This window comes from Epinephelus lanceolatus, chromosome 18 (assembly GCF_041903045.1).
Source record: "Epinephelus lanceolatus isolate andai-2023 chromosome 18, ASM4190304v1, whole genome shotgun sequence".
Lineage (NCBI taxonomy): Eukaryota > Metazoa > Chordata > Actinopteri > Perciformes > Serranidae > Epinephelus > Epinephelus lanceolatus.
This window is the reverse complement of record NC_135751.1, coordinates 2,390,898-2,405,897: the sequence shown is the minus strand read 5'-3', so window position 1 is coordinate 2,405,897 and position 15,000 is coordinate 2,390,898. Positions and strand designations below refer to the sequence as shown.

Below are 15,000 nucleotides of genomic sequence, written 5' to 3'. Positions count from 1 at the left end.
AAAAAAAAAACCCCACACAAGTATGATTTTTTTATTTGAGGTGTTACAGAGGCAACATAACACTCACACTTCTTTGCACTAGGTGGGATGTTACTTTGTCCTACCGATGCAAATGCACTGTCTCACAATTTTGCAGTATTATTGGGCCAACGCTACTCTGATCGTACTTGCCCTTGTTAGGTATTAGGAATTATCTTTCAGGCATTGACCTGAAAATGGATTTCACGTCCTGTGGTTTCCCACTCCACAGTTTGGGTGGACCAGATGCAGAGGATGAATTTCCCCAGGAGGGTTCAGTAAGGTTTTTATTAATATACATTACTATTAATTTCTATAGGAGCTGTGGAAGGTGACCGCCACTCCACTTCCAATGTGATTCTGTCCTGTTCTCATCTCAACATGGACTCACAGCCCAGCAGTGTGAACACAGCATTCTCCCCACGAGTTACTCTACAAAACTCCGGTTAACTGTTGAAGGTTTGAAAAGTGAAAGATAAAAACTCAAGGCAACATCATGTGTTCCTGTGTCAGTACAATAATATCATTTGGTAAATTAAAGATAGAAACAGGCAATTTAACATGTAGAATTCATCAAGATGTTTTAAAAATGGGTCATTGATTCACCGCATGAATGTAGCATAATTTATTTTTTAACCTCATTCATGCATTCTTACAGATGGTTATCTGTTATCTGTTGAAGCTATTTAGAGGAAATTAAAGTTCTTTAACTTTGTTAATGGAAAGTCAGCCAGAGCTGCATGTCTTCGTGTTTGGACACTATGTTTGATTAAAAACAAGGTTTAAATAAAGTTTTGCAGTACAACCATGTGCTGAGAATTTGTATTTTGGCTGCATTCTGTTTAAAGCATTTAAATGTATTGATTTATTTTTGTGGCAACACAGAACGCTGCATAAATAGGACGAGTTGCTATTTTAACATACATTTGACCACATATTCAGATCAAGAAGTTGCCAAAACTTGGAGTTCCTTTAATGACCATTTGAGGCTGGCTCCAGAAGCCATCAATTCCCACAGACCCCTGTGTAAAAATGCCCAGCTTTACAGCAGAAATAAACATGTTTACAGCCTTGTACAAAAAACACTTTTGGTCTCTATAATTTCCCCGTTCATGACAACTGTACAGGGGTGAATTTTTATGTAACTCACCTGTTTATCTTTTATAAAGCCTAAATTTACTATTAAGGGCAAGGCTGTTTGAGTGACAGGCTGTGTGCAGGCGTAGCTACAAGTCAGATCCACCCTCTCGTCCAAAAATGAGACTTCTGGCCAGAGTCCTGCATGGGTCCAGAACGCTGCATAAATAGGACAAGTTGCTATTTTAACATACATTTGACATGCTTGACAAAGAAACTCCATCGCAATATTTATCAAATCAAATTATGTTTTGTCAGTTCTGTGAGTTGAATGCGCTGTTAGGCAATTGGTGATTTAATCCATATTTCAAAAATAATGACAAAAGCCCATGAGTACTGTGGCTTTTGATGTCTATTTATGTCTTTCAATGGAAAGACATAAATAGACATCAAAAGCCACAGTACTGAAACTGTCTGAGACAGAAAAAAGCCTCAAAAAACATTGAGGTTATAACTATTTTTACTTCTTAAAGGGTGATTAATTTCATTTAAATCAATTAAATATTTGGACATGATCAGTTATGATCACTAATGTGAGAACAGACTAATTCATGAATGGGAACAGACCTTTTTCACAGCTGATATTTTAACCTGTAATAGGAAAGGAAAGGAGAGGTGTATTTAGTAATATTAATGATAGGTGTATTCAATTTAGTGCAGGTCCTGGCATGCTGGCACACTAGAAAAGTTATATGGCAGACTAAAGCCCAGTTCGGACCAATGATTTCTGACAAGACGTTTTAGAACGTTGCAGAGAAACGTTGGAGTGGTGTGAACTGGCCGGTCAGAGCTCGACTCAAGCCAGCTGATGGTGTCACCAGCAACTCAGCTGGTCAAATAGCCGGTCAATGGTTTTAAAATGTAAAACATCTCATCTGTTTCAACAGCCAGACAGCTTGTAGTGAAGTGCCAGTCTGCCCATCCAGTCAAAGTGACCACAGACAGTGTGTTCCCTTGCTGCAGCAGGTGCTCCATCCCCGCCGAGCCCTCTGTTTCTGTCTATATTGTGTGACAGTGTCGGACGATGGGTCGCTGCTGCTGCTCGCTGTATGTGTTTATGTCCCTCTCACACACGCACACGTTCTCATTGACTGATTAATAGGCGCTGGTTTTTTATATTATTGTAGCATATTATTATGAATACAGTCCATCTGACGCTCGTTTTTTTCTGTTTTTCACCACTTCATCACTATTACAAATGCAACTGTAGCCAGTATCTCACTATCCTCATTCATATTTAAAGAAGCTACAAATTATATTCAGCTACAAAATAAGCCTGAACAGCTGGAAAGTACAGAGAGTTGTTGCATAGAGATGATACACCTTCTCATCTAGTTGCAGTGGTGTGAACCGGCAGGTCTTTTTGCAGAACAGCGCATTGCAAGTAGTTGCCTTTTTCAACTTGTCTTGTTGCGATTCTTTGGTCTGAACTGGGCTTTAATGTCACTGAGTCTTTCATATTGTCATTAACTTCACCTGTGCTTTTCCTACTATGACAAGTCAAAATGTCTGCCGAAAAAACGGTCCATTGAGTAAATTAACTGATCAAGAAAACTTTTCCACATCATTTGGCCACTGATTCAGATCAAGAAGTTGCCAAAACCTTCACTTATTTCTCCAACTGTTGTCTCGACTCTGATCTTGTCTCTCTCCTGCATATGTATCTCACACACTCAAGCCGCAGTGCTTTTTGGAATGCACAGATTTGATTGGTTGAGTAGCATTATGAGATGATATAACAAATGCAATTGTTCTGTGAGTTTCATGGTCCGTCAAACCAATGCTACAGTGCTGCACCGGTTAAAATAGAAACACTCCATTAAAATGAAATAATTCTCTGTAGTCTCTTGCAGCAATGACAAAGTTAAATCCTCCTACACTGAACAAAAATATAAACGCAACACTTTTGTTTTTGCTCCCATTTTTCATGAGCTGAACTCAAAGATCTAAAACATTTTCTATACACACGAAAGACCATTTCCCTCAAATATTGTTCACAAATCTGTCTAAATCTGTGTTAGTGAGCACTTCTCCTTTGCCGAGATAATCCATCCCACCTCACAGGTGTGGCATATCAAGATGCTGATTAGACAGCATGATTATTGCACAGGTGTGCCTTAGGCTGGCCACAATAAAAGGCCACTCTGAAATGTTCAGTTTTATCACACAGCACAATGCCACAGATGTCGCAAGTTTTGAAGGAGCATGCAATTGGCATGCTGACTGCAGGAATGTCCACCAGAGCTGTTGCCCGTGAATTGAATGTTCATTTCTCTACCATAAGCCATCTCCAAAGGCGTTTCAGACAATTTGGCAGTACATCCAACCGGCCTCACAACCGCAGACCACGTGTAACCACACCAGCCCAGGACCTCCACATCCAGCATGTTCACCTCCAAGATCGTCTGTGACCAGCCACCCGGACAGCTGCTGCAACAATCGGTTTGCATAACCACAGAATTTCTGCACAAACTGTCAGAAACCGTCTCAGGGAAGCTCATCTGCATGCTCATCGTCCTCCTCATCGGGGTCTCGACCTGACTGCAGTTTGTCGTCGTAACCGACTTGAGTGGGCAAATGCTCACATTCGATGGTGTCTGGCATGTTGGAGAGGTGTTCTATTCATGGATGAATCCCGGTTTTCACTGTTCAGGGCAGATGGCAGACAGCGTGTGTGGCGTCGTGTGGATGAGCGATTTGCTGATGTCAACGTTGTGGATCGAGTGGCCCATGGTGGCCGTGGGGTTATGGTATGGGCAGGCATATGTTATGGACAACGAACACAGGTTTATATTTTTGTTCAGTGTATAAATAACGCTTTTAGTATCTGGGTAAATTTGACAAGGGAATCCTTACACTGGAGAGCTATAGAAGTAGAGACAGTTTTGTGAAGATGCACTTTATAACCTATCAGTACAAAGTTTATCTGGTCCTCACCTCTCAAGATATTTTATATTACGTCATGCTTTAAAGGCACGCTAAGTACCGTTGGGCGTCACTTCTGTTTACGTTCAACAATGTTATCAAACACTACAGAGCTAGTTCGCAGCATATTCAGAGGACATGTAGCTAGCGGATCGTGAGGAGATGTTTGCTGTATGTGACAAAAACTTTTCAAGCATAGGAAGACTTACGAAAGCCTTTAAAGATGATTTTTGAATCATGTCTCCGGGCCCCATAACCAGCAGAGGAGTTCTTAAAGGTTTTTTGTAAGGACATGAGCTATCCAAATTTACAAAATGATATTGTCCTATGGGAGAAACCAAACTGTGGCAGCTCTGAAAGGTGTTTGGGAAAGGGATTTAGGTGAGTCATTTGATGAAGATAAATAAGATAAATTTTGACATATTTATTTAATTGGGGGAGTCCCTCAATTTACTAAAAAAAGGATCCACACAGAAATATGATTTGGTAGCAAAGTGTTCTCAGGAACTGGAGAGCACCTGGAACACTTGCATTTCAGGTTTGGGGAACAAGAATGAGAAAGATTGCTGTATATGAAGGAATATCATAGGGCAGACAATAGTGGTTTAAGCAGTGAATGTCTACTGTGTAAGGTGGAAGCACATGAAGTCCTTGTCTGTACTGAAGATGAATGTATTGATTCATTTTATTTATCTGGGAGGGCACATAAGATGTACTTTTCACTGGGTTGTTGGACTATGATTGCTTTGTATAAAAAGAAAATAAAAAATCGCGATTCATAAAATGTTATGTTACCTTATTTGTGTATATAGGAACTGCTGGACAAAGGTCCTTTTTGTTACATTGTCAACTACATTAAGTTCATGAAAGACTTGCATCGCATCAGGTGGTCCAGCAGGGGGCTTAACCTTCAAGAAAATTCTGTGTAGCTTCCAGTTATACACAGCTTTTGTAAAACACTTTTAAGCACATCCATTTCAATTGGAAAATACAGCTTTACAAAAGAAATGTAACAGTCAAATCACTCACACCTCATGGCTGAAAACATAAACCAGCACAAAATCACAATTACCAACATAAGCCACCATGTTCTGAACATACACATTATAAACACTAATTAAAAATCACATTAGCATTCTGGGTCCTGGTCCATGCATTAAGTATAATTCATCTGTATTGTTCACGTTGTATAATGAAAAATCCCACTTTTGGGGGTATTTCCTATTTCATTGTCATAAGACGTGTAATGCAATTCAGCGCGTCAAAGCGTCAGCTTGTTCCTTTATCCAACTTGTACAATGAAAATTGAAAAAGGAAGTCGAGAGCCAGAAACAGCCTTCAAAGTAAAAGTTGCGCGTTGTTTTGAAGCGTGTTGGCTGCAGCGGTCAATTTAAGGAGAGCGAAATGAAATAAATACAACTAACAACAAATAGCCTAAATAATTAACATCATTCATAACTGTTATACAATGATATTTCCGTCACTTTCTCACAACTGAGAGAGATGATCACCGGGGATTTTCAAAGTAAACACACCGTGTCTGAGACGCACTGCTGCTGCAGTCATAAAGTAAGTCAAACTTTGTTGTTGTTGATCTTATCCACTAAACGTCTCCAACCCAACACTGTTTAAGTTGTTGACCTGCCAGCAGTGTAGCTAACTGCTAGCTTCAGAAGATAACCAACGCTAACAATGCTAATTTGTTTGCAGGTAAACCAAAGAGCATGGATACCAAGAGGCGAAGCTCAATAGAACGCCCCATAGCAACAGACTCGCCCATGGTTTCGTCCTACCGCCGCCATATTGGACTGTCAGCAGACCGCAGCAGACCCGCTTGCATACAAAAACACACAGACAAACTGAAGTATATCGCTATTAATTATGCTTACAATGCTACTCACCTCGTGATAGCTTGGTCACAGCTGCTTTTTCACGTATTTGTAAAGCAAAATATAGACTTTTAAAAAAAACAAAACAAAGAAAAACGGCCTAGATGGCATCTCTACATATTACATCCACTTATGAGAAGATTAACTTAATTACTCAATCTACCAAAAAAAAAAAAAAAAAAAAATTTTAACTAGAAACACATTAATGGCGATGTCACATAGTCAGGAATAAAGATTTATTTACAGTTTGTACAGTAAGGGGACAGTAATAATAATAATAATAATAATAATATATAGGCTATTTTAATATATTTTAATGCTAAAGCAGTAATCAGTTAACTGATTACCGATTATACTGATATAAATGGTCCAAGAGGCCATAAATATATACATATATATATATATATATATATATATATATATATATATATATATACACATACAGTACAGGCCAAAAGTTTGGACACACCTTCTCATTCAATGCGTTTTCTTTATTTTCATGACTATTTACATTGTAGATTCTCACTGAAGGCATCAAAACTGTGAATGAACACATGTGGAGTTATGTGCTTAACAAAAAAAGGTGAAATAACTGAAAACATGTTTTATATTCTAGTTTCTTCAAAATAGCCACCCTTTGCTCTGATTACTGCTTTGCACACTCTTGGCATTCTCTCGATGAGCTTCAAGAGGTAGTCACCTGAAATGGTTTCCACTTCAAAGGTGTGCCTTATCAGGGTTAATTAGTGGAATTTCTTGCTTTATCAATGGGGTTGGGACCATCAGTTGTGTTGTGCAGAAGTCAGGTTAATACACAGCCGACAGCCCTATTGGACAACTGTTAAAATTCATATTATGGCAAGAACCAATCAGCTAACTAAAGAAAAACGAGTGGCCATCATTACTTTAAGAAATGAAGGTCAGTCAGTCCGGAAAATTGCAAAAACTTTAAATGTGTCCCCAAGTGGAGTCGCAAAAACCATCAAGCGCTACAACGAAACTGGCACACATGAGGACCGACCCAGGAAAGGAAGACCAAGAGTCACCTCTGCTTCTGAGTATAAGTTCATCCGAGTCACCAGCCTCAGAAATGGCAAGTTAACAGCAGCTCAGATCAGAGACCAGATGAATGCCACACAGAGTTCTAGCAGCAGACCCATCTCTAGAACAACTGTTAAGAGGAGACTGCGCGAATCAGGCCTTCATGGTCAAATAGCTGCTAGGAAACCGCTGCTAAGGAGAGGCAACAAGCAGAAGAGATTTGTATGGGCCAAGAAACACAAGGAATGGACATTAGACCAGTGGAAATCTGTGCTTTGGTCTGATGAGTCCAAATTTGAGATCTTTGGTTCCAACCGTCGTGTCACTGTGAGACGCAGAAAAGGTGAACGGATGGATTCCACATGCCTGGTTCCCACTGTGAAGCATGGAGGAGGAGGTGTGATGGTGTGGGGGTGTTTTGCTGGTGACACTGTTGGGGATTTATTCAAAATTGAAGGCACACTGAACCAGCATGGCTACCACAGCATCCTGCAGCGACATGCCATCCCATCCGGTTTGCGTTTAGTTGGACGATCATTTATTTTTCAACAGGACAATGACCCCAAACACACCTCCAGGCTGTGTAAGGGCTATTTGACCAAGAAGGAGAGTGATGGAGTGCTGCGGCAGATGACCTGGCCTCCACAGTCACCGGACCTGAACCCAATCGAGATGGTTTGGGGTGAGCTGGACTGCATAGTGAAGGCAAAGGGGCCAACAAGTGCTAAACACCTCTGGGAACTCCTTCAAGACTGTTGGAAAACCATTTCAGGTGACTACCTCTTGAAGCTCATCGAGAGAATGCCAAGAGTGTGCAAAGCAGTAATCAGAGCAAAGGGTGGCTATTTTGAAGAAACTAGAATATAAAACATGTTTTCAGTTATTTCACCTTTTTTTGTTAAGTACATAAATCCACGTGTTCATTCATAGTTTTGATGCCTTCAGTGAGAATCTACAATGTAAATAGTCATGAAAATAAAGAAAACGCATTGAATGAGAAGGTGTGTCCAAACTTTTGGCCTGTACTGTATGTATATATATATATATATATATATATATGTATATACACTGCCTGGCCAAAAAAAAAGTCGCCACCTGGATTTAACTAAGCAAATAGGTACGAGCCTCCTATTGAATAATTACTGCATGGGCGATTATCTTTCAGCTGGCAACAAGTTATTTAACCCCAACTGGTGCAATGAGTTGCTTCTCATTTCCTAAACAACCATGTCGAAAGACACATCCCGTAGTCGTGGAAAAGATGTTAGTCTGTTTGAGAAGGGTCAAATCATTGGCATGCATCAAGCAGAGAAAACATCTAAGGAGATTGCAGAAACTACTAAAATTGGGTTAAGAACTGTCCAACGCATTATTAAAAACTGGAAGGATAGTGGGGACCCATCGTCTTTGAGGAAGAAATGTGGCCGGAAAAAAAAATCCTCAATGATCGTGATCGGCGATCACTTAAACGTTTGGTGAGATCAAATCGAAGAAATACAACAGTAGAACTCAGGGCTATGTTTAATAGTGAAAGTAAGAGCATTTCCACATGCACAATGCGAAGGGAACTCAAGGGATTGGGACTGAACAGGTGTGTAGCCTTAAGAAAACCACTAATCAGTGAGGCTAACCGGAAAAAAAGGCTTCAATTTGCTAGGGAGCATAAAGATTGGACTCTGGAGCAATGGAAGAAGGTCATGTGGTCTGATGAGTCCAGATTTACCCTGTTCCAGAGTGATGGGCGCATCAGGGTAAGAAGAGAGGCAGATGAAGTGATTCACCCATCATGCCTAGTGCCTACTGTACAAGCCTGTGGGGGCAGTGTTATGATCTGGGGTTGCTGCAGTTGGTCAGGTCTAGGTTCAGCAACAGTATGTGCTCAAAGAATGAGGTCAGCTGACTACCTGAATATACTGAATGACCAGGTTATTCCATCAATGGATTTTTTCTTCCCTGATGGCACGGGCATATTCCAAGATGACAATGCCAGGATTCATCGGGCTCAAATTGTGAAAGACTGGTTCAGGGAGCATGAGACATCATTTTCACACATGGATTGGCCACCACAGAGTCCAGACCTTAACCCCATTGAGAATCTTTGGGATGTGCTGGAGAAGGCTTTGCGCAGCGGTCAGACTCTACCATCATCAATGCAAGATCTTGGTGAAAAATTAATGCAACACTGGATGGAAATAAATCTTGTGACATTGCAGAAGCTTATCGAAACAATGCCACAGCGAATGCGTGTCGTAATCAAAGCTAAAGGCGGTCCAACGAAATATTAGAGTGTATGACCTTTTCTTTTGGTGGTGACTTTTTTTTTGGCCAGGCAGTGTATATATATTGGTAGATTGGCTTATGGGGTGATTTTGAAGGCGTAATTAAGTTAATCTTCTATAAGTGTTATCTTTCCTCCAAAACTGGCATATTAAATGGATATTAAAACACTTTAAAACTTACACCTCAGGAGTTCTTACCTGTCGGGATCCTTCGGGAAACGGTGGAAGGCCAGGTGCGGGGTGTTCCACTGATAGTTGTTGCAGTTAATTGCACTACACTGTTTTCTTTTACTTTTTGTCTCCTCTCTCCTTGACATCTTGCATGTTGTCTCATAGATATATATGCATAGATGCCGCACCCTGGCTTGTGGGATGTGTCAATACCGCCGCCATCTTGCCTAGGTGCTCTGACCGGTTCAGACCCATGTCAGACTTGGCAAAAATGCCACATTTTTGCTCTGCATTTGGGTGTACGAACGAAAGAAGTGTTAAAACCAAGCAGAAGGGAATAACATTCCACAGGTAAGAAGTTGTTTTACAATATTTTACTGTTACGAACATGTTTAATGAGATATATATCTCAAAAAGTGATCCTTCTTTTAAGCTAATCAAGTAAAGTAACTGTCCTGATCTGGTCCTAATGCCAAATTAAGCTAACGCTATGTCACACAACTTAAAGAAAAAAGGTTAACATTTATATAATATTACTTATAAAATTATGATGCTTTGTCAAACAGCTATGTCGGTGTATGTGTTATTCCAAATTGTCAACTATCTGTTTCATGGCACCAACGTGACATAACGCAGTATAACGTTAGTAGTTAACTTCTGGCCTGAATTGTAACTACAAATTATGTGGAACTGCGTTTTTCTGACACACTTATTTTGTGTGTAGTTTCCCAAAAAACACAGATAGGAGACGGGCATGGGTAGCAGCAGTGAGGAGAAAGGACTTTGTCCCGAGTGACTCCTCAGTCATCTGCAGCTGTCACTTCAGACCTGAGGACTTTGACAGGACTGGGCAGACTCCTAAAAATAATATTAGCTACTGTACACTGTATTTTTGTAAATATGACCTAATAATGTAAACAGTTCTGTGGCCAGGCTCCCATGAGCACTGTGGTGTTATACATATGAGATTAAAGCAAAATTTTGTGTAAACATACAGCTCTAAGTCATTTATTTTCACTTGTACAAAACCAACATTTGTTAATCAGAATCTGCTGATACACTATTTTTTTTTCCTCTCAAAGATATTTTTATTGAACTTTTTCACAAATATATGGTACAGTTGTTAAGTGTTGACAGGAAGTTTGTAAAATACACAATCAACTCACAGGTCGAGAGAGATAATCCTGTCCATGCCCAGTAGGGAGAAAATAAAAACACAACACAAAACAAAAAGAACTTATCTAACCCACCCACCCCACCCATGATTTCCAAGCCAGACTTTTACATAAGAGACTAAACAGGACAAATAGACCAATTGTACTTCATTCCTGGAGTGATACAGGTAACAGCTGGAAGTTGGGTTTCAATCTAAGAGGGTAAAAAAATAAATAAAGTAAAATAAAATAAAGAAATACATATAAATTATGAACCCACGCATGGGCCAAAGGGAGGCATCATAGAGAGGACCGATTTATACACTTGGTATTGCTGACGTAAAAACAGAGAACAAAGTGTGAGTAAAGGATCCAATCCCTAGCTAGTTTGAAGGTTATGAAAGTATTCCAGAAAAGGTCCCCACACTTTTTGAAACTTATCTTTGGAGTTACAAATTGAGTAATGTATTTTTTCAAGGTTTAAACAAGACATAACATCTCTCAACCACTGAGCATGGGTGGGCGGGACAGCATCTTTCCCCCTCAGCAATATTGCACGTCTGGCCAAGAGAGAGGCGAAAGACAGAGTTCGGCGTTTGGCTGGGGTCAGGCGCACATCTGTGTCACCTGTGGTGCCAAAAAGAGCAAACAGAGGGTCGGGTTCTATGTCCAAGCCGACAATTAAGGATAAAGTTTGGAAGACTTCCCTCCAGTATTTCTCCAAGCTAGGACATGTCCAAAACATGTGGATAAGTGAAGCCTCCTCTCTCTTACATTTGTCGCACCAGGGATCTACATCTGGGTAATAGCGAGACAATTTCGATTTGGATATGTGGGTCCTGTTGTTGTGTACAACTTTGAACTGCAACAAGCAGTGACGGGCACAAAGAGAAGTTGAGTTAACCAACTTAAAAATGGTGTCCCACATGTCCTCAGACAAGGTTAGATTCAGATCTTGCTCCCATGCGATTTTAATGTTGTTGAGTGGGGCCTGCCTTATGCCCAGCAGTTTATTGTAGATAATGGAGATCGAACCCTTGCGTGATGGTTGTAAATTGAGAAGTGCATCAGCAATGTTCATATCAGGTGTCTGAGGGAAGTTTGGTATCTGACAGCGGAGAAAGTGTCTTATTTGTAGATACCTAAAAAAGTGAGACTTTGGGAGACTAAACTTTTCAGCCAGTTGCTCAAACGATACAAAACTATTATCCGTGAAGAGATCCCTGAAGTGCTCAATACCCAGTCTCCGCCATTCCTGAAATGTAGGGTCCAGTAAGGAGGGTTGGAAAAGATGGTTGACGGAAATGGGACTTGAGAGGCAAAAATCGAGGAAGCCAAAGTGTCTCCGGAACTGAGCCCACACTCTCAACGTGTGCCAGACAACTGGATTGTCTATGAGTTTATTTATTTGGTGGGAGAGGAAGTGGAGATCCAAGAAGTTTTTAGCAGAACCCAACTCCATTGCCACCCATGAAGGGCAGTCAGATCGGTTATGAAAATATGACCAAAAAGTAAGACAGCGAATGTTAGCTGCCCAATAATAAAAACGAAAATTAGGCAGCGCCATACCCCCTTCTCCTTTAGGTTTTTGGAGATGGACCTTATTTAGCCGAGGGCGCTTGCCCTTCCATATATAAGATGATATAATAGAATCTAATGTATCAAAGAATGATTTAGGAATGAAGGTCGGTATTGATTGAAAGATGTATAGAAATTTAGGGAGAATATTCATTTTGATGGAACTGATTCGGCCAACCAAGGATGTAGAAAGGGGCGACCACTGCATCAGGCACCGTTTTGTGTGGTTTAGCAGAGTGAGAAAGTTTTCTTTGAAAAGACACTTGTGCTTTTTCGTGACTGTAATACCAAGATAAGTGAATTTGTTTTCCACAATCCTAAAAGGGAAGTTGGAGTAGTCCGATGCCGACGTCCCCTCACTGACAAGAAAAAGTTCAGATTTATTTAAATTTAATTTGTATCCCGAGAACTGGCTAAAATCATTCAGTAAAGACAACATGGCGGGTAGGGAGGTATCTGGACGTGAAATAAAACTCAACAGGTCGTCTGTGTATAGGGCCACCTTATGTTCCACTCCATTCCTCCATATGCCAGAGATATTCTCGCATTTGCGGATTGCTATCGCCAAAGGTTCTATGGCCAGGTCAAATAGTAGGGGGCTTAAAGGACACCCTTGTCGGGTTCCCCGATGAAGGCTAAAGGGTTGTGACAGCTGAGAGTTGGTAAGGACCGAAGCAGTGGGGCTTGAGTATAATAATTTGATCCAGGTGGTAAAATTTGGACTGAAGCCAAATTTTTTTAAAGTCACAAATAAATATGCCCACTCTATCCGGTCAAACGCTTTCTCAGTGTCTAGAGAAAGGACACATTCAGGAGCCACACCGGAGGGGAGATACAAAATATCAAATAGCCGATGTATGTTGAAATAGGAGTATCAATTTTTGACAAAGGCCGTTTGGTCTTCAGATATGACGGACGGTAAGATGTTCTCCAATCTTTGGGCCAGAACTTTAGCCAAAATTTTAACATCAACATTTAATAGAGAGATTGGCCTATATGAAGAACACTCCATCGGATCCTTGTCTTTTTTTGCAATAAGGGTGATACATGCTTCATAAAATGATGTCGGAAGCTTGCCCTGCTTGAATGAGTCAGACAGCACTGTGCTTAGCTGCGGCGAGAGTAATGAGGAAAATGCCTTAAAAAATTCCACGGGAAATCCGTTGGGCCCTGGGGATTTTCCTGACTGCAGCGAGGAAATAGCAGTATCTATCTCCTCTTTTGTTATGGGTTCATCTAATCTCATTTTACTGTCGGGGGAGAGCGTGGGAATATTTAGTCGGTTCAAAAAATTATCCATTAATATAGTATTATTCGAGAATTCAGAGGTGTAGAGTTGAGAATAGTACTTCCTGAATGTGTCATTAATCTTTGCATGATCTGAAGTAACATTACCATCCTCCATTTTAATATTCGTAATATGCCCCTTTGCTTTAAGTCCTCTCAGCTGGTTAGCTAATAATTTCCCCGATTTTTCGCCATGGATATAGAACAAACTCTTACTTCTCGAGAGTTGGCATTCAATGGGATGAGTTGAGGCCAAATCAAATTTGGTTTGAAGCTCCACTCGCGTTTTATATAAGTCAGGGTTTTTAACTTGAGCATATTGTTTGTCTATTTCCTTAATTTGATTGGCCAATTCTAATCTTTCTCGGTGGGCCTTTTTTTTCATATTTACAGTGTAGGAAATAATTTGCCCCCTAAGGTACGCCTTAAGAGCATCCCAAACTACTAGACAAGGTGTATCTGGGGAGATATTCGTCTGAAAGAAAAAGGATATATGTTCTTCCATAAATTTCACAAAATCATTGTCTGACAGGAGAGTTGAATTAATGCGGCAGTGTTTTTTTATTTAAGGAAGGTCTGATGATCATGATCTGATATCACTATGCCCTGATAAGCACATGAACGCGCCAATGGTATCAGTTCATTGTCAATGAGAACTTAGTCAATCCTAGTGAAGGTATGGTGGGCGTGCGAGAAAAAGGAGTACTCTCTCTTATTTGGATGGAGGAAATGCCACACATCAGAGACACCAAAATTAGATAGAAAGAACTGAATGAGTGAGGCAGACCTACTAACTGAGTCTGGATTGGGAGAGGAACGGTCCAGTATGGGATCTAACCAGCAGTTAAAATCGCCCCCAAGTATAAGCGAGTATGAGCTCAGATCCGGGAGAGAAGAAAAAAAGCGTTCAAAAAAGCCCACATTGTCTACATTTGGAGCATAAACGTTGGCAAGCACCATCATTGTATTGTATAACTTCCCTGACACAATGATAAAACGGCCGTTAGTATCTGATATAACATTGTGATGCACAAAAGGGATGTTTTGGTCAACAAGGATTGAAACCCCCCTGGCTTTTGCTTGGAATGAGGAATGGAAGTGCTGCCCCGCCCACTGCGACATCAGGTGAGCACTATCGGAACCACAAATGTGTGTCTCTTGCAAAAAAACAAATGCTGCCTTAAATTGTTTTATATGTGAAAATACCCTCCTCCTCTTAACAGGGTGATTTAAGCCCTTGACATTCCAGCTAACAAAGTTTAATGATCTATCCACTGTCTTCAATTAAAGGTGCAGGATGATAAATACAAATGGTGTCAAAACTCCAGGAACGTAAAGGACATGATGAACCAAAAATGAGCTGTGCGTGGCTCGTGCAGGCTAATAAGCCAGTACTGGCAACAGAAAAGTCACCCTTTACCCACCCACCCCACAACAAGACAGCTGCCAAAGAACATAGCATCAAGCTCTTCAAAACCCCCATTATTAATCCTCCAAAAAAAATCTTCCTGTCACTTGAAC

General features: G+C 40.5%; 1 protein-coding gene across 11 annotated transcripts in view; it reads left to right on the top strand.

The window, feature by feature from the left end:
* Positions 1-15,000, top strand: part of mettl22 (methyltransferase 22, Kin17 lysine) — a 90,491-nt gene that overhangs the window by 72,283 nt on the left and 3,208 nt on the right. For 3 of the 11 annotated variants that reach the window (XM_078161436.1, XM_078161437.1, XM_033643909.2), the window contains one exon: positions 338-823. The exons of the other annotated variants lie outside the window; for them this stretch is intronic. In XM_078161436.1, the coding sequence (XP_078017562.1) occupies positions 338-376 (39 nt within the window). In that variant the 3' untranslated portion in view covers positions 377-823. Of the gene's footprint in view, positions 1-337; positions 824-15,000 lie in introns of those variants that run through there. 11 annotated transcript variants of the gene reach the window in all.